The sequence below is a fragment of the Thalassophryne amazonica genome, chromosome 10 (assembly GCF_902500255.1).
Source record: "Thalassophryne amazonica chromosome 10, fThaAma1.1, whole genome shotgun sequence".
NCBI classification, from domain to species: Eukaryota; Metazoa; Chordata; class Actinopteri; order Batrachoidiformes; family Batrachoididae; genus Thalassophryne; species Thalassophryne amazonica.
The window spans coordinates 67,003,812-67,030,197 of record NC_047112.1 but is presented as its reverse complement, the minus strand read 5'-3'; the positions used below and the strand labels follow the sequence as shown (position 1 = coordinate 67,030,197).

General features: G+C 44.3%; 1 protein-coding gene across 5 annotated transcripts in view; it reads right to left on the bottom strand.

Moving 5' to 3' along the window:
* eps15l1a (epidermal growth factor receptor pathway substrate 15-like 1a) overlaps positions 1 to 26,386 on the bottom strand; it is a 260,935-nt gene that overhangs the window by 200,291 nt on the left and 34,258 nt on the right. For all 5 annotated transcript variants that reach the window (XM_034180180.1, XM_034180179.1, XM_034180181.1 and 2 more), the window contains exon 6: positions 2,744 to 2,815. In XM_034180180.1, coding sequence (XP_034036071.1) covers positions 2,744 to 2,815 — 72 coding nt within the window. The remainder of the gene's footprint in view (positions 1 to 2,743; positions 2,816 to 26,386) is intronic.

Sequence of the window (26,386 nt, the reverse complement as noted above, 5' to 3'; positions counted from 1 at the left end):
TCACTCGACTGGTAAGCACTGAAAGGCATGTCCCAGCTCCCCTGCTTGGTCTAAAAAAGTAACCGTTACTGACTGCCACGATTTTTTTTCCTGATTTCTTATAATGTTTCTTAAAGCCAGAAAGTTGCCATTTGAAATGACTTTAGTTTTGTGTCATGTCTGTGATCTGCTTTTTTTCTACAAAATTAAACAACTGAACATCCTCTGAGGCCGGTGATTCCATAATTTTTGCCAGGGGTTGTATTTCTGTAACTGCAGACTGAATGAAACCAACTTATTTCATGTTTTGTGAGGTCAGCTTTATTTTTGTTTTTTTGTTTTTTTGTTACTATATATCTATTCCTACATTTGAGGCCTGCAGCAGTTTCCAAGGAAAAAAAGGTTGGGACAGAGCAGTTTGTTGTTAATGGAAGAATTAGTTAATAATATTTACAGCCAGTTTTCTTGGGAAATGTCAGAGGATGAAAACATGAACATTTCCAACTCACTGTATATTTTTTAGACTTTGTTTACATCAATCATTCAGAAATACAAACAGTGTGGTACTTTATGGTAAATCTGTGTCAGGTAGGCAGTTCTCAAAAACTAAATGTCCACGCAGGAAGAAGACAAGTGAGGGAAGCCACCAAGACACAACTTTGGAAGAATGTTTGGCTTTTGTGGGTGTGAGTGGAGAAACTGGGAATATAACAACATTTTAATTTTATCTTCATTTTACATACAGTCACTACGTTTTTTTTATTTGTGGTTGTTTCTGTTCCATTTCTGAAATTAAAGAACTGCTATAAGGAAAAGTGTTAAAATTTTATTGTTTTTTCAAACTTCGTAGTAGAAAAAACAAAAAACAAACTCTTATAAAGAAGGAAAAAATACACAAACGTGCAGGAAAAACTCAACAATGCAGACTGATTTGACTCATGATTTTTGAAAATAATAAGCAGTAACTTACTTTGAAATAAATGAAACTCAGAACTGCAGCCTAATAATTTTGAAAAATAAAAATCAGCAGCTTGTATTTTTATGCTGACTAGAGTTCATTTCCTCTTTAATTCTCCTCCTCGGTCATGTTTTGTGCTTGAACATAAAACAACTACATTAAAATAAATATCTGTGGAAAATAGCCTGTGAAAGTTCAGAGTTCTCTGATGCTTTATGTGATTTCTGCTTCTGAACATCACTACAGAGCTTCTCCACATCAGGTTTTTTTTAAACACACGTGTGTGTGATTTTTATTCTGTTCATTCATATATTCTCATTTTAAGGAATTTTGACCAATTTATTTCATCTCATAGTTTCAGTACAACTGTCACCGACACATGCACACGGTGTGAACAGGACACACCGTCAGAACGGTCCAGAGAGAAATAAAGGCAGGGCCACAGTTTAGTTTGTGTTGTTTTTCACTCTGTGCTCAGCGTGTCCCTCCCCCCCGCCTCACAGCCAGCCGACTCGCACGCACACACACACACACACACACACACACACACACACGGCTGCAGCAATCGGACCCAGTCTTAATTTTAGACGGCTTTAAGCAAAGCTGCCTGCTATTTTTTTGGCGTCTTTTTTTTTCGAAAATTGACTGCTCAAATGACAGCAGGACGGCTCGCTGCCTAAAACCTTGGTTCTCGCTCCCGTCTGCTCCCGTGAATTTTTAATCCCGTATTGTCCCAGTCACGTGATAAATAGCAAAGTTGATTCCCATCCCGTGGGAATCCTACGGGAATCCTGTGACCCGTGGGGTTCCCAAAAAATGTCAGCTTCTACTACAAACACACACTCCATACAGTGGTCTCGCACATACATTGTTATCATGTTTTCCGATTGTCCGCTGCGTGGAGACTGGCGGGAAAAACTGAAGACGCTTTCTGTGAGGTGCGAGACAAGACGTGATGTAAATAAGAAAACAAAAAGGCGGCGGTCAGGTATTTTGGTTCCGAGCGATGAAAATAAAGAATGTGAATGTTTTAAACCAAAAAAAATGCCACTTGTCCGGTCGGACAACGATTTAGAGCATATTGCTTGTCCGATCACATTTTACACTTGTCCCGGACAATCGGACAAGCATTAATGTCGATGCCTGTGTGTGCGATTATCTATCTGTGTGTGTGAGGGAGAGAATGTGTGTCTTTGTGATTCTCTCTGTGTGTGATTACCTGTCTGTGTATTGTGTTCCACCCCTTGTACCTGTCTGGTGTCCTGGCTGTTAAATGTTGTTACATTCTTTAGCCACTTTTTGAGTGCTCCCTTAGTTCTCATTTCACAGTGTTATCTTGTAGTTATATCATGTTTGTCTTTTCACACTCACACAGATTTTGTTGTGGGTCCCTGTCTGCACCTTGTCTGTTGTCCTGTCTAATGTTTGTTTGTAGGTGTGTCCTTTCGCCTGTTCTCCGTCACAGCTGGTCCACATTTCATTCACACCACTTGTCACTTGTCTACTTGTCTCAGTGTCTCTATTTAAGTTGTTCACTGCTTTTGTTGCTTTGCTGGGTTATTTTCTTCATGCTCTGGGTCTTTGTTGTTGCCCATTATTGTGTTTCTTCGCTCTTGTTGTGTTCCCTCCTGTCACAGACGTACTTGCCTCCTGTCATCTGATTGTTTTGGACTCTATCCCTGAAGAGCTTCAACTTACTGGTAAAATAAAGTATTTTTCTTTAGTTCCCTTGTCTGTATTTTGAGTTCATTTACAACTGAAGTGTGTGTGTGTGTGTGTGTGTGTGTGTGTGTGTGTGTGTTGTACCCGGACAGCCCAGTGCTGTTCTCCAGGAGCAGACGTTCCAGTGGCGGTTGGACAAGGACTGCCGGTGTCCTTCTACAATCACAAACACAAAGACGGCGGTCAGTGTTTCACTTTCTGATGATGATTGTAGGTGTAGTTTCTTCAATTCTTGTTTTATGACCAGTTCTTTGAGCTTAAGTCCATGATGCGAGACTTCTGTTAAAGTTCAAACTGTTTACTAAAGAAAATCGTTCACATTACAGAAATAAAAAAGGGTAAAATCAAACTGAAAGTTTCTCCATTGTAGTCACGTCTTGTCTCGTTCAAAGACTGCTGCGCTCTGACCTTCTTCATCACTCAGTTTTACTTCAGCAAAGAGTGACGTCATGCATATCTTAATAAAATTAAGCAATAATAAACTTAAGAAAATAACATTACTAAATAAGCAGCAGTATTTACAAATATTAAAACTAAACATTATGCAGTACAAATTAAATTATTATTCAGTATTTTCTATTATGGCTCTAACAATGATGGATCCTGTTCAGGCTGCTGTTGCAGGTAGTAAAGTGAAATGTGTAAAGCAAATAAAAGCATTTAAATGCAGAAACAGTGGCAGATTAACTGTGCAAGTATCATCATATTAAGATGGTCTAAAACCCACAACAGACTGCAATGCTCCACAAAGGTGGAGTGAGCTTATTTTACATCTTTGAAATGTCCTTTTTATCTCATTTTTCTTTTTCAGACTGTTCTTCTTTTGACGTCTTCTCTGATGGTGTGAGAGCTTTGAACCTCCCTTGCAAGTTAGGTTTTCATAACTTATAGTCTGTATGCAGTGGTGGTCACAGTTCCGCTAATCTGCTAACCGCAAATTAGCTAAGATAACTTTTTTGTTAGCGGATTAGCTTTTCAGCTAATTTTGAAAACCATCAGCGGCCCACTTAGCTCCTGCTAAATTTAGCTCCGCTAACTTTTTTTTTTTGCCGGCATAGTGAATAAAACTTAACAGTCAAAATCATACATTTTAGGCCTTACCTGTTGCATGTTTTGCAATAGTCAAACGGCTATGAGGTCAGTCCTCCCTCAGCAGAAGAGAGTGAAGAAGGCCGGCTACTATTGCCCAAAAGGGGGGGGGCAAAGTAATTTACTTTCAACATGCCAAATGACAGTGTGGAGGAGACATGAAGCGCACACACTTTTCAATTATGGTTTTACTCATAAACAACTAATTCCGGACAGTCTGTCGATATTAACGGTAACTGTGTCATTTTTGTAAAGTAAGTCCCTTCGGCTGCTCCCTTGTTTGCACTCGGGGTCGCCACAGCAAATCCAAGGTGGATCTGCATGTTGAATTGGTACAGGTTTTATGCCGGATGCCCTTCCTGACGCAAGTCCACATTACATGGAGAAATGTGGCAGGGGTGGGATTTGTACCCGGAGCCTTCTGAACTGAAACCAAGCGCATTAACCACTTGGCCACCACCCCTGCTGTGTCATTTTTACAGAGAGAAAATATCACACATATGATATATCTTTTAAAGGAATGCGCTAACTTCTGAAGGTTTGACCTTTTAATAGACAAACGTGCCGAAACACATTATGGGAAAATTCAAATGTCTCTTTTGATCAACCCCCACTGTCAAAAATGCATCAAACACTGCCATCTACTGGATGGAAGTGTGAATAGTGGCCCATGTTGGTCGTGAATTACACTTGACAGAATTTTCAGCTTTGCAAATGGATTTTTTTTTACAAATGAGAAAAATGACATGTTAACAAACACACATTTACAAGGATGAAAGTGGTGAAACACAAAAAAAGCTGAAACCCAAAATTATCCCCCCCCCCAAAATGTTTGAATTCTAGAAGCTCTGAAATGCAATATGGGTCTATTCAATACAATAACTGTAGTGAGTGCAGCACCCATTCTGGTGAGAACAAACCCAACTTTCCTTATTCAAAATCACTCGTCTAGTAGTATTTTGCCCTTACTAGAATGCAGGAGTTTTCTATCTTGGCATAGTTCTGGAGGAAATGCTGGAGGTAATCACTGAAGAAATGAACAAATTGAAAATAAGGATTGTCTGAAACAAACTGTCATTAAACTAAAATAAAACAAAACTGTTATATGGGAACTGCAGAACGAATGAGCAAGTACAAATACAGATAGAAAGGGTATAAATTGAAAGGGCTAATGAAAATAAATTTCTTGGGGCAAGTGCGAATTTCACACTTGCTGAAAGGCAAATGTGTCTGTTAAAGCTCAAACCTTAAGAATTTTGCGCATGCCTTTAAAAGATATGTCATATGTAAAAATGACACAGTTACCGTTAATATCGACAAATCGTCCGGAATTAGTCGTTTATGAGTAAAACCATAAGTGAAAAGTGTGTTGCGCTTCATGTCTCCTCCACACTGTCTGTCTTTTGGCATGTTGAAAGCAAATTACCTTTTTTTTTTTCATTTGGCCAACAGCAGCCGGCTCGCTCCGCTTTCTTCTGCTGAGGGAGGACTGACCTCACTTCTGCTTGAAGGAGGGACTGAGCTCACAGCCCTATGATTACGTAAGTCAAAAGCTCTAGCTCATTGTTTGTGTTTGGGTTTGTCACCACTTTTGATTTTACTCAGAAGCCTCAGCGGTGCTTAAACTCGAAACTGGCTTATCAGTAGCCGACAGCACTAAAAGTAAGCGGTTAGCTGTAACTTCCGCTAATGCTGCGTTTACACATGATGACAAGTCACGAATGCCACGAAGTACACATTCTTGGCCGCTGATCACAAATGTGATGATTCGGGGCAGAGGCGTCAGGTGTCCTCAGGAACTGCTGCAACCTGTTACCAAGCGTTACGATTAATGGCACGTGTTGCTGGAGAATTATCAGGAACCATTACGCACGGTCAAGAATAGTGTTCTGCGTTGTTGCGTGCTATTGCGCGTAACAACGCATTAAGTTCTGTCACGTTGTGAACGAGGTGAATTGTCTCCACACACCCCAATATTCATCCAACCGAATTCAGAACGCTCCAGTTTTTCAGAAGAACTTTGTGACTGCATGCATAGTTGGGCTCTGTGCCATGGAGTGACGCACTGAGGAGGAGGAGGACAGAGCCAGATGTTTGGCTTCATGCGGCTGTCGTCTCGCGCATTTTCCCAAACATCAGGCACATGCAGCAGGTGGAACACCTGCAGTAGCGCGCTGAAGAGCACTGAAATTAGACTTTTAGCTGACTTGGTGTCAGCAATCAAACTGAACACGGTGCAGCAGGGTTTAATTGTGCGCACGCTTCTTCCTCTGCCGGACTGGAGGAGGTGCAGAGATGTCTGGCTGCACGTGAGTCTCCTCTCGCTCCTCTGGTTCAGACTCGTTCTCTCGTTCATCGGTTACAACAGCAGGTGGAACACCTGCAGGAGCGTCCTGAGGAGCTTCAGCAGGAACGACATTTGGAGCGCACGTGACAGAAAACTGATTCGTCGTGGCGCGCAGTGAAATATGACGCCACGTTACAAGTTGTGTCAAAACTTGACAGTTTCCATGTCACTTCGTAATAACGCGTGACAGTTTGGGCTCCAAGAACCATCACAGGAACCACTACGAACACTGTCACGTTCTATTAAGGATCATTACTCATCAAGACGGATCAATACGCTCAGTTGCGACCTCCACGATGTGAGACGAAATAAGGGTGGTGTGTGACATTTGTGGAAGATTTTTTGACAGGCAAAAACATGCTCCACGAATATCAAGAATATCACGCACCAACACGCACTATTAAGAAACCTATTCAGATGCGTTAAGTCACATTAAGAATGTCAGGAATGTGTCACGAATGACAGAAAAATGACATTCGTAACGCGTCTTGGTTATGTGTAAACTAGGGTGGTTCAAAAAATAAAAGTTGGAAATTCATTACTCTCACCCCTTCATTTTATGATGCTTTGGGAAAAAAGAAAGCCTGCCAAATATTTTTGTCATACATTAATATTTAGAGGTAGCACATCATAGCTGAAGGTTGTAAATATATCAATTATCGCTGCCCGAGTGCCCGTGCAATAGGTTATCCATTATCCAGTATCTAATCACATCACTTATAAAGAGGATAGAAGTTAACCACCTGAGTGTAACGAAAGTATAATTTTATATTCAATTTAAAACTATACCTGGGTTTAAATATTTCTCACAAACAACATACTTTCAAAAATGTTATTTTAGGCTACAAGCTGAAAATTTTGCTTCAATTTGTTGTGTGGGCCGCCAGAAGAGGAGGTACTGCTGGCCCACCACCAGAGGGCGCCCTGCCTGAAGTGCGGGCTTCAGGCACGAGAGGGCGCTGCCGCCACGGACACAGCCGGGGGTGACAGCTGTCACTCATTATCTCTTGACAGCTGTCACCCATCTACACTTCATCATCGCACTCCATAAAGACCGGACGTCATCTCCACCTCGTTGCCGAGATATCGTCTACCTTAGGAGGTAACCTTCTCAGCCTGCATATCCAGATAAGTGGTTACTCAGACACTGCACGAGTGTGTGTTAGAGGTGGAGGTGGAATTCCCACCGTTGTTGTTACTGGGTGTTCACACACCCACATCTGATTGTCTCTGCTCCTCGCCAGCAGTACCAGATCCGACACGCGGAGACAGTGGCCACCTGGGGTGTTCGGGATTTGGCGGCTCCAGTATTCTCCAGGTTCGGTGGCGGAGGAAATCGTGTGGTTCCGGTTCTTCTCAGGACAGACGTCCTCTATCCTCGAGCCTGCCCACACGTCACCTTTGCTAATTGACTATTGTACATATTCTGTAATCTGCTGTTTGGTTGTGCTTTTCACAGAAGTGTTCATATTTGACTCTTTCATTGTCCGTTCATTTACGCCCCCTGTTGTGGGTCCGTGTCACTACACTTTCACAACAGGATATCTCGGCCAGCGTCATGGACTCCGAGGGGCGTCACCCAGCCATTGAATGGCCAATGGGAGAGCAGGGTGCACAGGCGTCTGCAGGAGGCGTGATTGGTGAGTTGCAGCACATCCTCACCACCTTTACGGCTCGGTTGGATCAGATGACCGAGCAAAACATCCTCCTGAACCGCAGGGTGGAGGCTCTCTCCGCACAGGTGGCAGCGAGCGCTCAGGGCGCTGCTGCAGCTCCTCCTCCTGCTGACCCTGTGCAGGATATGAATGTTCCAGTGGTCGTTCAACAACCCCTCCCACCATCCCCTGAAGCATTCATAAGCCACCCAGAGCCGTACAGAGGTTGTGTGGAGATGTGCGCGGACTTTCTCATGCAGTGTTCGCTCGTCTTTGCACAATGTCCCGTCATGTACGCGTCTGATGCTTATGTAAGTAGCTTATGTAATTAATCTGCTTCGAGGAGAGGCACGCGCTTGGGCTACGGCGCTTTGGGAGCAAAATTCACGGCTCCTTCATACGTACACTGGGTTGTGAGGGAGTTCAAAACCGTGTTTGACCACCCTAACAGGGGAGAGACCGCTTCAACTGTGCTGCTGTCAATGAGACAGGGAGGCCGGCGCGCAGCCGCTTATGCAGTCGACTTCCGCATTGCGGCTGCGAGGTCCGGCTGGAATAACGCTGCGCTCCGCGCCGCCTTCATAAACGGACTGTCGTCGGTCCTGAAGGAGCACCTGGTGGCCAAGGACGAACCGCGGGATTTGGATGGACTTATTGATCTCGTTATACGGTTAGACAATCGGTTAGAGGAACGCCGTCGGGAGCGAGACGAAGGACGTGGCCGGGCACGCGCCGTCCCTCTCCCTTCCGGGTCTGAAAAGGTTCCGCCCTCCCCACGCTCCACAGCCGCAGCGCTCTGTGGGGCAACAGCACCCCCTGCTGGTGTTGCTAGGGAAACGCGCAGGGCCAATATAAGATCAAAAGACAGAATGAGGAGGCTGGTCCACGGGGAGTGTTTTTTCTGCAGCTCGAAGGAGCATATACAGAGAAACTGCCCCAAACGGCCAAAACGACAACACTCGCCTTTAGAGACTGGGCTAAAGGGGGGTCATAACATGCACGTGGGACACACACGTATTGCCACACGACTCCCAGTTACAATCCTGAGTGGAGATTTAACCCTTCAAGCCCCGGCACTGGTGGACACGGGGTCAGAAGGGAATCTGCTGGATAGCAGATGGGCTAGGGAAGCAGGGCTCCCTCTGGTGGCGCTTCCTTCACCATTGCAGGTGCGGGCACTAGATGGCACCCTTCTCCCTTTAATCACGCACAAGACACAACCAGTAACTCTGGTAGTGTCTGGGAATCATCGGGAGGAGATCGAGTTTTTTGTGACTCCTTCTACCTCCCGCGTGATTTTGGGCTTCCCTTGGATGTTGAAACACAATTCCCGGATTGATTGGCCGTCTGGGGTGGTGGTTCAGTGGAGCGAAACCTGCCATCGGGTGTGTTTAGGATCCTCGGTTCCTCTCGGTTTACAGGCTAAGGAGGAGGTCAAAGTCCCTCCCAATCTGACAGCGGTGCCGGTTGAGTACCACGATCTTGCTGACGTCTTCAGCAAGGATCTGGCACTCACCCTTCCTCCGCACCGTCCGTACGATTGTGCCATTGATTTGATACCAGGCGTGGAGTTCCCGTCCAGCAGCCTGTACAACCTCTCACAACCTGAACGCGAATCAATGGAGACCTACATCCGGGACTCATTAGCTGCCGGGTTGATACGAAATTCCACCTCCCCGATGGGTGCAGGTTTCTTTTTTGTGGGCAAGAAAGATGGCGGACTCCGTCCATGCATCGATTACAGGGGGCTGAATGAGATTACGGTTCGCAATCGATACCCGTTGCCCTTGTTGGATTCCGTGTTCACCCCCCTGCATGGAGCCAAAATCTTTACAAAATTGGATCTTCGGAATGCGTATCACCTGGTTCAGGTCCGGAAGGGAGACGAATGGAAGACGGCATTTAACACCCCGTTAGGTCACTTTGAGTACCTGGTCATGCCGTTCGGCCTCACTAACGCCCCCGCAACGTTCCAAGCTTTGGTAAACGATGTCTTGCGGGACTTCCTGCACCGATTCGTCTTCGTATATCTGGACGATATTCTCATCTTTTCCCCGGACCCTGAGACTCATGTCCAGCATGTACGTCAGGTCCTGCAGCGGTTGTTGGAGAACTGGCTGTTTGTGAAGGGCGAGAAGTGTGAGTTTCACCGCACTTCTTTGTCCTTCCTGGGGTTTATCATCTCCCAAGAACCAGAGATCGGATGCCTTGTCCCGGGTGCATGAAGATTAAGTCAAGACTGTGCTGTCGGATCCACCGGAGCCCATCTTTCCGGAGTCCACTATCGTGGCCACCCTCACCTGGGACGTGGAGAAGACCGTCAGGGAGGCCCTGGCACGGAGCCCGGACCCCGGAACTAGGCCGAAGAACAGACTCTACGTCCCACCAGAAGCAAGAGCTGCTGTCTTGGATTTCTGTCACGGTTCTAAGCTCTCCTGTCATCCCGGGGTGCGAAGGACCGTGGCAGTGGTCCGGCAGCGCTTCTGGTGGGCGTCCCTGGAGGCCGACATCCGGGAATATATCCAGGCCTGCACCACCTGTGCCAGGGGCAAGGCAGACCACCAGAAGGCACAGGGACTTCTTCAGCCACTTCCTGTGCCTCATCGCCCCTGGTCCCACATCAGTCTGGATTTTGTCACGGGCCTCCCGCCGTCCCAGGGCATGACAACCATCTTCACGATAGTGGACCGATTCTCCAAGGCGGCCCACTTCGTGGCCCTGCCGAAGCTCCCCACGGCCCAGGAGACTGCAAACCTCCTGGTCCACCACGTCATCCGTCTGCATGGGATACCTACCGACATCGTCTCTGATCGTGGTCCCCAGTTTTCCTCACACGTCTGGAGGAGCTTCTGCCAGGAACTGGGGGCCACTGTGAGCCTCTCGTCCGGGTATCACCCGCAGACCAATGGACAGGCAGAATGGGCCAATCAGGAATTGGAGCAAGCCCTGCGCTGTGTGACGTCCGCCCACCCGACGCCCTGGAGTGAACATCTGGCCTAGATCAAGTACGCACATAACAGCCAGGTGTCCTCTGCCACCGGCATCTCCCCATTTGAGGTGTGTTTGGGGTATCAGCCCCCGTTGTTTCCCGTGGTGGAGGGAGAGGTCGGTGTGCCCTCGGTCCAGGCTCACCTGCGGAAGTGCCGTCGGGTGTGGCGCTCCGTCCGTTCTGCCTTGTTAAAGGCCCGGACGAGGGCGAAGACCCATGCAGACCGCCGGCGGTCCCCGGCCCCTGCTTACCAGCCTGGGCAGGAGGTGTGGCTATCCACAAAGGACATCCCCCTCCAGGTGGACTCTCCAAAGCTCAAGGACAGGTACATTGGACCGTATGAAATCCTCAAAATCCTCAGTCCTGCCGCAGTGAAGCTCCGACTCCCAGCTTCACTGCGGATCCACCCGGTTTTTCATGTGTCAAGAATCAAACCCCGCCACACCTCACCCCTCTGTGCTCCCGGACCGGCGCCGCCTCCCGCCCGGATCATCGACGGGGAGCCGGCTTGTACAGTGCGCCGGCTCCTGGACGTCCGTCGGATGGGCCGGGGGTTCCAGTATTTGGTGGACTGGGAGGGGTATGGACCCGAAGAACGCTCCTGGGTGAAGAGGAGCTTCATCCTAGACCCGGTCCTCCTGGCCGATTTCTACCGCCATCACCCGGACAAGCCTGGTCGGGCGCCAGGAGGCGCCCGTTGAGGGGGGGGGTCCTGTTGTGTGGGCCGCCAGAAGAGGAGGTACTGCTGGCCCACCACCAGAGGGCGCCCTGCCTGAAGTGCGGGCTTCAGGCACGAGAGGGCGCTGCCGCCACAGACACAGCCAGGGGTGACAGCTGTCACTCATTATCTCTTGACAGCTGTCACCCATCTACACTTCATCATCCCACTCCATAAAGACCGGACGTCATCTCCACCTCGTTGCCGAGATATCGTCTACCTTAGGAGGTAACCTTCTCAGCCTGCATATCCAGATAAGTGGTTACTCAGACACTGCACGAGTGTGTGTTAGAGGTGGAGGTGGAATTCCCACCGTTGTTGTTACTGGGTGTTCACACACCCACATCTGATTGTCTCTGCTCCTCGCCAGCAGTACCAGATCCGACACGCGGAGACAGTGGCCACCTGGGGTGTTCGGGATTTGGCGGCTCCAGTATTCTCCAGGTTCGGTGGCGGAGGAAATTGTGTGGTTCCGGTTCTTCTCAGGACAGATGTCCTCTATCCTCGAGCCTGCCCACACGTCACCTTTGCTAATAGACTATTGTACATATTCTGTAATCTGCTGTGTTTGGTTGTGCTTTTCACAACAGTAAAGTGTTCATATTTGACTCTTTCATTGTCCGTTCATTTACGCCCCCTGTTGTGGGTCCGTGTCACTACACTTTCACAACACAATTCACAGCTTCTTTTCTTTCAGATCTTTGGTGATGGTGAATCTAACATGAGATAAATGTAAAAAGAGACACGTGCTGACTTAACATGCTTAACCATTAACTGGAAACTTCAGTAAAACATGTCAGCTACTAGAAGTAGAACATTTGTATACCTTATTGGTTCCACCGACTGAAATAAAGGGAAACAAATTGCCCTCAAATGGGCAAATACTCAAGGTATTTTTCTTCAAACACACTGATTTGAAGAAAACTGTCCATGATGCTGCTGTGACCTCTATAGACATGGCAATTCCTTTTTGGGAGAGAGCTAGAATCCCACTGAGGGCAAAGCAGCACCTGATCACAAAGTTAGAAAAGGTGTTCGGAAAATGGAAAACATTGAAAAAGACCAAGAATCGCAATACAGACAAGCAGAAGAAAGACGAAACAGTGTTTTGTGAATCTTTGGAGGACTTGTTTGACATGGCACATCAGGATATCCTAACAATGATAAAGTTTGAAGATGACAGACAGTTCCTACTTGCTCAGCGAGAGAAAGGTAGAGGATGCATGACAGGCATAGATAAAATACAAACTGCCAAAGAACAAAGAGCAGAAAAAAGGAAAGCTGCAGAAGCAAAATACAAAAAGAAACTGGAGGAGCCTGGACCATCTAATGTCTCACTACCTGACATTGTCTCCAGCCAGAGTGAAGAGAACACAGAAAGTCCAGATGAAGAATTTGTTATGCCAGTGCCACAAAAAGCCAGTAAAATTAAAGCTGTTGTAACACCAGGACTTGCAGCAGCATTGGATAGGACCAAAACAACAGACAGAAGTGCCACCTATATTCTGACTGAAACGGCAGCAAGTCTTGGTCATGATGCAAGCAACTTAAATATCATTATCATGTAAAGGATGTTCTCTTATGTTACACAGCTGTATAACTGGTTCTTGTGCTGATTCATACATTTTTGAATATTAAGTACTGCAAGGCATAAAGAATATTAATGTTTGGAGCTAGATCAAAATATATGTGGAAATATATAAAGCATAGACTTATTTAAATTTATCAATAATGAAACAGTATTTCATCAATAAAATGAAAATGCAATGTTTGATTGTTACAAAATCTTCGCTACCCCAGTATGTAGGTATTGTAGGAGCATGATATATGTACGAGAAGAACTGCATCTCACAATTCATGTTTTAGTGTTAACTATTTTATGGGATATGAAAAGATTTGATTTTCCAATGTATTGCCATAATTTCTGTCCTGACATATCAATATTAAACTGACAGAAATAATTTGGAAATATCTGGAAATGTGCTACCAGTAAAAATTATTAGTTTTATGAAATTGTACATGATGTGTTTTTATGTTAGGTACAACAAATTTAGAGGGTGAGACGAAGTTTTTTGAAAAAAAAATTTTGACCATTTTTATGGACCACCCTAGTGTAAACGCACCTTAAGACTTTTTGCAGTTTATCGGTTTACCGTTACAGAAGTTAACTTTTCAGTTAGTGGATTAGTGGTTAGCGAAGCTAACTTTTCGGTTAGCTATGCCCACCACTGCCTGTCTGTCTAAGGCCGATCTCCCACTGCTGATTTTTGTGCCCACTTGATGTCCAGATTCGAAATAGGAGGTAACCGAGTCTGACTGTCCACAATAGCAGTCGAAAGTTGATTACAAGCAGCACTGAACGCAGCATCATGTGCTCACAGTGTGAATGTGTGCTAATGGCTGTGGGTATAACAGCACTTTACAAAGTGAAATGTGTCTGTTAACATCTGAGGATGAGCGCGGCATATCTTTCACGGCATGACAGACATATATCATATCTTCAGAGGAGATTTACAGAGGTCACTGAAACTGCACACACACACTGTCCACTGTACACAATGCACACACAATCTGCATCTTATTTTAATCCTAGTTTACATGGTACAGGGTACATAGTACCCTGGCATCATCCAACCAACTTTATTTATTAAGCACTTTAAACAACCATAGTGGACCAAAGTGCTGTGCAGAAAATATAAATCTTCATAAATGACATAATTCACTAATATTGTAAACAAAATACAACTAAAATATTTAAAAGTCATAAAACATTAGTAACTAGAAGCACTCAGAGAGTGCAAACCTCCGCCAAGGCCATGGGGTCTTGACGCCATAACAGCTACATGCCGTGGAATCACTGAACCTAAAAAAGTCTAACAATGATGTTTGCTCAGTAGTAAAAAAAAGTTTCATCTGCTGTGACTGGATAGCATGTATCCTTAGCGCTTGGCATCACAGTTTATTGTAACTTGCACCTTTCCCAGAAGCTACTGTCATCTGAGCACTGAAATTGATATTGCATGTGCTTATAGACAAAAACAAATGAGACAAAATGCAATTTATTATTCAACTAAACTGCAAATATATGAATTTTTTAACATTTATGAAACACTTCTCTAAACAAGGCCATAGGGTCACTGACCCTAAAGAGATTCCCTCCTTGGCACAGTGATCTATTTCTTTTTGTCTCTTTCTCTAAAATTGTATATAATAATCATTAGATTATTAATATATAAACAAAAATAAATTTAAGACATATTACAATTTGAAAACAAATGCACCCGAACGTGATGACAGCTGCAACTGCTTAATGCTAACTTTTAACACTGAAAATGCCACAGACATGGTAACGCGTTAGCATCGGGATCCGGATCGTGATCCGGATCACCACTAAAATTTAATCATTTGTTCCTCTTGTCATTTCCAACCCACTCCACAAAATTTCTATAAACAAAAATAAATTTAAGAAATATTACAATTTGAAAACAAATGCACTCGAACGTGATGACAGCTGCAACTGCTTAATGCTAACTTTTAACAATGAAAATGCCATAGACATGCTAACGCATTAGCATCGGGATCTGGATCGGGATCCGGATCACCACTAAAATTTAATCACTTGTTCCTCTTGTCATTTCCAACCACTCCACAAAATTTCAACAAAATCCGTTCAAAAGTTTTTGAGTTATCCTGCTGAAAAAACAGACAAACAAACAAACATGACCAAAAACATAACCTCCTTGGCGGAGGTAAAAATAACAACCATACGATTAAAAAAAACCAATAAATTCAAATAAAAGAATGATGTCAATGTCTCAAGTGTCCAAGGTCAAGGAGAGGAAATGGGTTTTCCTTAGAGATTTCAAAACGGACAGAGATGAGGTCTCTCTAATCTGCTGAGGCAGGTCAGAACATCATTTTGGAAACAGCAAAGTGAACCAGCAGTAAGGATCTAAAGAGTTGCATCCAGAAATGTCAGGAATCTTCCACATTGACGGAACCCTCATGTAGGCAGACGGATGAGGAAGAAAAAGATCCCAAACCCAGTCCAGATGAAAAAATCATCACCATCTATTGGTCACGCCTCAAATGGTCGAAACTATTATAATATGGCAAGGTAAGCTGACTTTAAGTTTTTCTGGTCAACTTAATTAACTCGCGGTTTCAGATAACTCACGGTCTGAGTTAACGTGGCTCACCTGTATTCTCAATGTCCTTTCATTGCTGTGAACTGGGTGCTCTGTGACTTTTTGGATTGTTTTAAATATGTCTGGAAGAAATCTCTATTTTTATAATATCATATTTAGTAAATTTTCATTTAATTTTTAATTTCAATTTACTTTCATTTATATAGCACCAAATCACAACAAAGTTGCCTAAAGGCACTTCACACAGTAAGGTCAAACCTTACCAACCCCCACAGCAAGCACTCAGGCGAAAGTGGTAAGGAAAAACTCCCTCTGATGATTTGAGGAAGAAACCTCAAGCAGCCCAGACTCAAAGGGGTGACCCTCTGCTTGGGCCATGTTACAGACACAACTGACAATACAGGAAATTATACAGGAAATTTTGGGAGATTGTGGGAGTCCATGCTGGTGCACAAGATGGGAGGCCTGCAGAAGAAAACGCTCACTTCCATCTCTAGATGGAGCCACACCTTTAACAGAAAGAAAAAACAAAATCAAGCGGCAGAAAGACAACAAATACAGCATAGTTTATCAGCATTTAGCAACAAGAAAAACAGAAGAAATAATAAGGCAATTGCCGGCCAGTAGCCCTAAGCTTCACTAAAAGACCCAGAAGTTAGATTTTTCCAGAAGTTAGAACATTTCCTAATAAAATGAATTAAAAGAGTAAAAAGCATAGTAACATACTATGTATTCACCCTAGGGACACAAAGTAGTCCTGTACCCTGAGAACACAGAGCCTGGGCTGGTATGTAGGGCTTAAGTAGGTCAGCTAAGTAGGGAGGAGCTAGTCTGTGAATAATTTTATAGGTTAGTAGCAAAACTAATGTTCATACAAGACATCAGACTTGGGAGGCTGGATGAAGGTGGACGACAATCAAACAGAACGCTGACGGTACAGGAACTATGCAAACAATGAGGAACTGTCAAGACAGAAAGCAAAACAGAATACGGATGAATTGAGGTAGTTGTCTGGATTTGTTCACATTTTTCAACAGTTTGAAAATTCTGACGAAGCGCCAGCTTACAGGAACGAAGTTGGACGACGATTAATCGCTATCTGCGAAAGTCAATGTAAGTCCAGATTTCTTGTTTCGTTTTGGCTTCGGTGTCCTTCATTAGCGCCGTGTGACCGGGGCTTAAAGGTTGACAGAGTGTTTGGGGAAATGGTGTTACACGGTCTTAAGTTACTCGGTGACTATGACGGCTGGAGATGAAGGAGGGCTGGATGCAAATGCAGAGCTCAGACACTAAAGGGATACAGTTAGGCAGTCCAAAATCAGCAACAGTATGAGAAACATACGGCTTAGGCGTGGTCCAAAAAACAAGCAGAAAGTCAAAAAAATACAGCAAGGCAAAAACGGGTCAAGAACAGAGCAAAGAAAGGAACTGAAAGCGAAAGCACAAGGCACAGTGATCTGGTGGTGAAGTGAGGGAACCAAGGGGTTTAAATACAGGAAGTGATGAGTGGTTGATTGAGAACAGGTGTGCAGTAAAGTTCCAGAGAAGGGCGTGGCAACAGGGACAGAAAACAATGCATTACATGACTAAACCAATTAACAAAACACACCACAATCCTGACAGTACCCCCCCCCCCCCCCCCCACACACACACACACAATGCTTCGGCAGCCAAGGATCATCTTGGTGAGAGGCGTGGAAGCCCGGATGTACCCAGGGTCCAAGATGTGAAGCGGGATGGGATCCAGGATTACTCCTCCTGCCATAACCTTCCCAATCCACCAGGTACTGAGTCAACAACCGCTGCACAGAGAAGGCCAGGCCACCATCCACAAACCAGGCGGGTGGAGGGGGTCTGGAAGGCACAGAGGACTGGACTTCACTGGCTTGAGACGACTGACGTGAAAGTTGGGATGGATCCACGTGGAACTCGGAAGGCGAAGCCAGATGGAAACAGGGTTCATGACCTCGGAGATAGGAAAGGGGCCGATGAACCGGTGTGCAAGCTTTTTCGTAACTCCTCGCAGGGGCAGGTTCCGCGTAGACAACCACACCTTCTGACCTGTGGCGTAAGCCAGAGCAGACAATCTTCTGCGGTCAGTGTCAACCTTGTTAGTCACGGATGAACGGAAGGGCCCCCCTCTAACAGTTCAAAAGCATAGGCCATCAAAGGAAGAGGATACTGGTTCTTAATCGTGACATCTGTTGTGAAGGTGTCGTAACACGGACCCACAACAGGGGGCGCAAATGAATGGACAATGGATAAGAAAAGGAGTAACAATTTAATGTTGTGAAGGCACACAACGCAATACAGACAGAAAAATAATGGATGCCAATTGTACACAAGAGGACTGTGGGCAGGCTCGAAGATAGGAGACCTCTGGTGATCGAAGAGCCGGGGCCCACACCGCTTCCACCACCAACGGCCTGAAGAACACCGGAGCCGCCAAGTCCTGAGTCCCCAGGTGGTCTCTGTCCTCCGTTGTCGGCCCTGGTACTGCTGGCAGACAAGAAACAGATGACGGTGAGTGTGAGTCCTCACACCCAGCAACCTTTACACACAATTCCTCCGGGAGGGAAAACCTCCACCTCCAGATACGTTATCACTCGTGCAGCTCCTGTTTGTCCCTCTTCTGGATGGAGTGAGAGACGAAGACCGTCGTCTTCTCACTATCCGCCAATCCAATCTCCAACAGACTTCACAGGTGTACGGCTTCACACAGAGCACAATTTGAAAAAACACTCAGAAAATACAGCAGAGAAGATTACCTCTAGTGGTAGATGATTTCTCGGCGAGGAGGTGGAGTTGTAATCCGCTTCTTATGAGGTGGTTGATGAGAGACAGCTGGTGTGGTTGACAAGTGACAGCTGTCACTTCCAATGGCTCCTGGCGCCCTCTCATGCTTGAAGCCCGCACTCCAAGCAGGGCGCCGACTGGTGGTGGTGGGCCAGCAGTACCTCCTCTTCAGCGGCCCACACAACAACATCATTGAGACCCCAATAATCAATACATGGGCCTAGAGCAGGGGTGGCCAAGTTCGGTCCTCGAGAGCCACCTTCCTGACACTCTTAGTTGTCTCCCTGCTCCAACACACCTGAATCCAATGAAAGACTCGTTAGCAGACTTTTAATGAGTCTTTCATTGGATTCAGGTGTGTTGGAGCAGGGAGACAACTAAGAGTGTCAGGAAGGTGGCTCTCGAGGACCGAACTTGGCCACCCCTGGCCTAGAGTTTTGTCCTTATTTTCTACGAAGAAGAACCCGGCCCCAGCTGGAGAGGAGGACTACAGGTGTAATTCCTTTGTTGGATGTCTGTGGCGCTGAGCCTTCGCTCCCCTCCATGGGCCAGACTTTGCACCAGAAGCTGAAAGTGTCACTGCACCTCGTTAACATCTCAGTTACCACAGGCATTAAGTGATTCTGTCTGCGCGTGATGAAATTACCCCATGATCCACAAAGAAAAATAAAATAAAATACTGTTAAAATTACTCTGTTTTGCCTCCGTGTGGAGCGGAGACGCAGCGCTCTGAAATTTCCAGACTATAAGCTGCTACTTTTTTCATACGTTTTGAACACTGCAGCTTTAACAATGATGTGGCTAATTTATAGATTTTTACAGGCTTTCATGTAATTTACGAGGTCTCTTAGATAATAAACCGACCCTTTTATTTATTTTTTTAACTATATGGATTTGAATGACATGCGATTACACCAATCATGCTTGAACTCTCGTGCGCATGCGTGAGTTTTTTCACGCGTGTCGGTGACGTCATTTCCCTGTGGGCAGGCCTTGAGTGAGATGTGGTCCCGCCCTCTCGGCTGAATTCCTTTGTTTCACACGCTGCTCGAGACGGCGCGCGTTGCTTTATCAAAATTTTTTCTGGACCTGTGAGGAATATCCGAGTGGACACTATTCGAGAAATTAAGCTGGTTTTCTGTGAAAAGTTTAACGGCTGATGAGAGATTATGGGGTGTTTCTGTCGGTGTAAGGACTTCCCACGGAGCGGGACGTCCTGCAGCGCTTCCAGGCGCTGTCGTCGGCCTGTTTCGAGCTGAAAACATCCTAATTTAAGGCTTAATTCACCCAGGACATTGTGAGAGAACAGAAAAGATTCAGAAGAGGCCGGCATGAGGAATTTATGCGGACATTCCACTGTTTAAGGACATTTTTTTAATGAAAGACGTACGCGCAAATTCGCCGAGTCGTTTCCGTGACGACTCGGCAAATCTGTGTGCGCCGCGACAGGAAAAACACCTCCGTGTTGAAAACCATTTGTAGAATTCAGGCGGCTTTTAATGGCTTTCAACAAGTGAGTAACTGAGAAATTGTTTAACAGCTTGGGCATGTTCCAACTTGCCCGTTAAGATTTCCAACAGAGGTGTTTTTCCTGCCGCGACCCCCCGCGGTCGGGTCCAGCCCGACATGCGACTCTGCCCGCACGTTCTTTCATTACAAAATGACCGTTAACAATGGGATGTCCGAATAAACTCCTCATGCCGACTTCTTCTGAAAGTTCTCTGTTCTCTGACAACTTCCTGGGTCAACAGAGCCTGAAATGTGGAAGTTTTCAACTTGAAACGGCGAGACGCTGCCGCCTCGAAGCGCAGATCGCCGTCAGGCGCCGTGGACCGTCCTTAAAGCGACACTACCAGACCAAAATCTCTCATCAGCCGTTAAAATTTTTACCGAAAACCAGCTGAATTTATTGAATGGTGTCCACTCAGTTGTGCCTTACAGTTTTGAAAAAATTTTTAGCAAACAAAGCAACAGTCTCAGCCATTCCTAAACAATGAAAAAAATCGACGAGCGGGTGGACGACTCCTCACTCAAAGACTGCCCACAGGCGAATGACGTAACCGACAGGCGTGAAAAAACTCTTGCATGCCCACGAGGGTTCAAGCATGTCTGATGTAATCACACGTGATTCAAATCCATATGGTTTTTGAAAAAAATAATAAGGTCGGATACTTTTCTAATAGACCTCGTACTCATAAGTCAAATTCTTCCATCAATGCTGTCCATTAATTGGCTGAAAGCCGCTGTCCATCATACGGAGTAATTTCACACACACACAGTAAATAAAAAGTCTTACCTGTTCGCTTCAGTGGAATTCATCATCATGCGATCTTGAAAAAAAATAATCCACACAAAGCCTCCTGAGTTTGGAACACAACATCTGAAAATACTTTAACTCCTCGTGTGTCTGAAAAAAGTTCCTCCATGACTTCAGCACTTCGCGCCAGTTCCTCCGTCAGAACTCAAATCTGGGTTTCAGCAGCGGAGACTGTCCATCAGGTTGGTGAGTTTCAGCTCTTGGCGTGGGTGTTCAGGCAGATGGCAGACCGGCTCTATCCACAACAGGGATAATCCATTTGCAGAATGTCTGTGGTGCTGCGTTCAGAACCTCTACTTGCCTCCACAAGCCGCAATTTGGGCAAGAAGTTGAGTCTCTGCGCCTTGTTAACAACTCATTTATCACAGGCTTCAGGCTATTCTGTCAGAACACGAGGAAATGATCCCATAACCCACAAAGAAAAATGTTATGTTAATGTTAAAATTACTCAGTTTTGCCTCTGCGTGTCACGGAGATGCCGCGCAACAGTGTATGTGCTTGTGCACCCACGCAGTGCTCATCAATATTACATGTTCCACCTTTGAAAAAAAAAATATTTAAGGTTTGTATTTGTGTATGTTACGGTACATATTTAATTAAAAGTTAAAAATAGTGTTGAGGGTGAAAGGCTGTTTAGCTCAGTGTCTCACACATTGCAGATAAAAACAGAAACAGAAATAACGCAGAGAAGCTTCTTTTCATCAAAAAGAATCTGCTCCTCACATTTTCAAAAAAGGCTTTTAGTCCTCACAGACAAGTAAAGTTATTGATTGACAGTTTCAGTTCAGTTCCTGGTGTTGTATATTTTACAGTTTCCATTTCAGTCAGATGTCTGTCAGTGTCATGTTTGTTAAGAAACACATGGTTAATGTTAAAGGGCCTTTTTTTTAGAGTCAAAAAGTGAAGGTACATGATTTAAGTGAAATGTTTGTAAATAAAAACAAAACTAATGATATTAGTATCAGTTACAGTCAAAAAGTAAGGAACAACTGATGAAGAAAACATGTTTTCAAAGTCATCATAAAACTGTCATATATCATTAAGTATTCGTATTGGTACAGTCACTTGCCCAGTTCCGGATCATTGCCAGTTCCGGATCACTGCTGTAGTTTTTGCGCCGCCGTTTCTAGTAATCAACACGAATAAGCTAATACTTGGTACAAATGGAAAGATTGACGTTTTGTCTACAAATGACCACAAGCTCGACTGGATCTAGCCATCTTTGTGATCAGCAAAGGAATCAAAACATCCTGGTGTCTGCGGTGTTCGTGCTTTGTGTCACTCAGTCATTCCTGCAAGTTTTAAAGTAACGATCTCTAAAACGTAGCAAAGGTGAGTTAGCAATTTGGTGTTTTTGGTTTTAGAGTGGGAAAATACTTACTTACTTGGGTAGAAAATGCCAGTGTGTTATGTCTTGCTGTTTAATTGCTGCGCGCATTTATCTCTGACGCGAAAATTTGCCGGTTGCGGATCACTGAAGCAGCAGCCTTGTGTCTGTAGTTGTGAGTCATGTGGACTTTGGGGGTCATCTCAAAATCACGAATGGGCATGAATGTGGGGGCTTTTACTTTTTAATTCAGGAGAAATCTCACCTCCACACTTCATTTTTTGCTCGTAAAAATGTATAACAGCGCCTTTTGAAACTAAGTAAATTCTCATTTAATAAGTATAATTTCTATCATTTTGTGTTCAAAACACATTCTCGGGCACAGTGTGTATCATTCTGCATTAGAAGGGCTCCAGCCAGATGCCAGGAATGACCCCAAAGTGACACAGAGTGTCGTGATCCGGAACCGGCAAAAGTGGTCCATTTCTGGCAAATGTTTGCACCACACATAATGTGGCTTCACACTTTAAGTAGAAGCGCTACTCCACCCATACTTTTTCAGCTAAATAACATCCAAATACCCAATACAACAATACACAATTAAAGGACATTCAGTTGCATTATGGCTCCGTACAGCGGGACTTTAAAAAAGGTGATCCGGAACTGGGCAACCGTCTGTACTCTGTATCGACGAGTAGACAAATGTATGTACTCGTACTTGTACTCAGTCTGGAAAAAAGTGGTACTGGTGCATCCGTACCAAGTATCCACAAGATTACAAGGAATTTGACTTTGGTTTGAGCTGCTCGCTCTCTGTATGGCATGTTATTTACAAGTTACACACCGATTTAATGTTAATTAAATCGGTGTGTAACTTTGCAAAAACAATGTCGGACTCTGTAGTTTTCTCTGGGCCCCTCCCCAATCAGACCGGGAGTGACATGTTTAGCCGCATGTTCTCCTTGAATTGCTGGCTGTCTGAGTGGTGTCCAAAAAATGAGGTGGGCTTCATAGATAATTGGCAAAGCTTCTGGGGAAAACCTGGTCTTGTTAGGAGAGACGGCATCCATCCCACTTTGGATGGAGCAGCTCTCATTTCTAGAAATCTGGCCAATTTTCTTAAATCCTCCAAACCGTGACTATCCAGGGTTGGGACCAGGAAGCAGAGTTGTAGTCTTACACACCTCTCTGCAGCTTCTCTCCCCCTGCCATCCCCTCATTACCCCATCCCCGTAGAGACGGTGCCTGCTCCCAGACTACCAATAACCAGCAAAAATCTATTTAAGCATAAAAATTCAAAAAGAAAAAATAATATAGCACCTTCAACTGCACCACAGACTAAAACAGTTAAATGTGGTCTATTAAACATTAGGTCTCTCTCTTCTAAGTCCCTGTTGGTAAATGATATAATAATTGATCAACATATTGATTTATTCTGCCTTACAGAAACCTGGTTACAGCAGGATGAATATGTTAGTTTAAATGAGTCAACACCCCCGAGTCACACTAACTGTCAGAATGCTCGTAGCACGGGCCGGGGCGGAGGATTAGCAGCAATCTTCCATTCCAGCTTATTAATTTATCAAAAACCCAGACAGAGCTTTAATTCATTTGAAAGCTTGACTCTTAGTCTTGTCCATCCAAATTGGAAGTCCCAAAAACCAGTTTTATTTGTTATTATCTATCGTCCACCTGGTCGTTACTGTGAGTTTCTCTGTGAATTTTCAGACCTTTTGTCTGACTTAGTGCTTAGCTCAGATAAGATAATTATAGTGGGCGATTTTAACATCCACACAGATGCTGAGAATGACAGCCTCAACACTGCATTTAATCTATTATTAGACTCTATTGGCTTTGCTCAAAAAGTAAATGAGTCCACCCACCACTTTAATCATATCTTAGATCTTGTTCTGACTTATGGTATGGAAATAGAAGACTTAACAGTATTCCCTGAAAACTCCCTTCTGTCTGATCATTTCTTAATAACATTTACATTTACTCTGATGGACTACCCAGCAGTGGGGAATAAGTTTCATTACACTAGAAGTCTTTCAGAAAGCGCTGTAACTAGGTTTAAGGATATGATTCCTTCTTTATGTTCTCTAATGCCATATACCAACACAGTGCAGAGTAGCTACCTAAACTCTGTAAGTGAGATAGAGTATCTCGTCAATAGTTTTACATCCTCATTGAAGACAACTTTGGATGCTGTAGCTCTAAAAAAGAGAGCTTTAAATCAGAAGTGACTGACTCCGGAGTATAACTCACAAACTCGTAGCTTAAAGCAGATAACCCGTAAGTTGGAGAGGAAATGGCGTCTCACTAATTTAGAAGATCTTCACTTAGCCTGGAAAAAGAGTCTGTTGCTCTATAAAAAAGCCCTCCGTAAATCTAGGACATCTTTCTACTCATCACTAATTGAAGAAAATAAGAACAACCCCAGGTTTCTTTTCAGCACTGTAGCCAGGCTGACAAAGAGTCAGAGCTCTATTGAGCTGAGTATTCCATTAACTTTAACTAGTAATGACTTCATGACTTTCTTTGCTAACAAAATTTTAACTATTAGAGAAAAAATTACTCATAACCATCCCAAAGACGTATCGTTATCTTTGGCTGCTTTCAGTGATGCCGGTATTTGGTTAGACTCTTTCTCTCTGATTGTTCTGAGTTATTTTCATTAGTTACTTCATCCAAACCATCAACATGTTTATTAGACCCCATTCCTACCAGGCTGCTCAAGGAAGCCCTACCATTATTTAATGCTTCGATCTTAAATATGATCAATCTATCTTTGTTAGTTGGCTATGTACCACAGGCTTTTAAGGTGGCAGTAATTAAACCATTACTTAAAAAGCCATCACTTGACCCAGCTATCTTAGCTAATTATAGGCCAATCTCCAACCTTCCTTTTCTCTCAAAAATTCTTGAAAGGGTAGTTGTAAAACAGCTAACTGATCATCTGCAGAGGAATGGTCTATTTGAAGAGTTTCAGTCAGGTTTTAGAATTCATCATAGTACAGAAACAGCATTAGTGAAGGTTACAAATGATCTTCTTATGGCCTCGGACAGTGGACTCATCTCTGTGCTTGTTCTGTTAGACCTCAGTGCTGCTTTTGATACTGTTGACCATAAAATATTATTACAGAGATTAGAGCATGCCATAGGTATTAAAGGCACTGCGCTGCGGTGGTTTGAATCATATTTGTCTAATAGATTACAATTTGTTCATGTAAATGGGGAATCTTCTTCACAGACTAAAGTTAATTATGGAGTTCCACAAGGTTCTGTGCTAGGACCAATTTTATTCACTTTATACATGCTTCCCTTAGGCAGTATTATTAGACGGTATTGCTTAAATTTTCATTGTTACGCAGATGATACCCAGTTTTATCTATCCATGAAGCCAGAGGACACACACCAATTAGCTAAACTGCAGGATTGTCTTACAGACATAAAGACATGGATGACCTCTAATTTCCTGCTTTTAAACTCAGATAAAACTGAAGTTATTGTACTTGGCCCCACAAATCTTAGAAACATGGTGTCTAACCAGATCCTTACTCTGGATGGCATTACCCTGACCTCTAGTAATACTGTGAGAAACCTTGGAGTCATTTTTGATCAGGATATGTCATTCAAAGCGCATATTAAACAAATATGTAGGACTGCTTTTTTGCATTTACGCAATATCTCTAAAATCAGAAAGGTCTTGTCTCAGAGTGATGCTGAAAAACTAATTCATGCATTTATTTCCTCTAGGCTGGACTATTGTAATTCATTATTATCAGGTTGTCCTAAAATTTCCCTAAAAAGCCTTCAGTTAATTCAAAATGCTGCAGCTAGAGTACTGACGGGGACTAGAAGGAGAGAGCATATCTCACCCATATTGGCCTCTCTTCATTGGCTTCCTGTTAATTCTAGAATAGAATTTAAAATTCTTCTTCTTACTTATAAGGTTTTGAATAATCAGGTCCCATCTTATCTTAGGGACCTCGTAGTACCATATCACCCCAATAGAGCGCTTCGCTCTCAGACTGCAGGCTTACTTGTAGTTCCTAGGGTTTGTAAGAGTAGAATGGGAGGCAGAGCCTTCAGCTTTCAGGCTCCTCTCCTGTGGAACCAGCTCCCAATTCAGATCAGGGAGACAGACACCCTCTCTACTTTTAAGATTAGGCTTAAAACTTTCCTTTTTGCTAAAGCTTATAGTTAGGGCTGGATCAGGTGACCCTGAACCATCCCTTAGTTATGCTGCTATAGACGTAGACTGCTGGGGGGTTCCCATGATGCACTGTTTCTTTCTCTTTTTGCTCTGTATGCACCACTCTGCATTTAATCATTAGT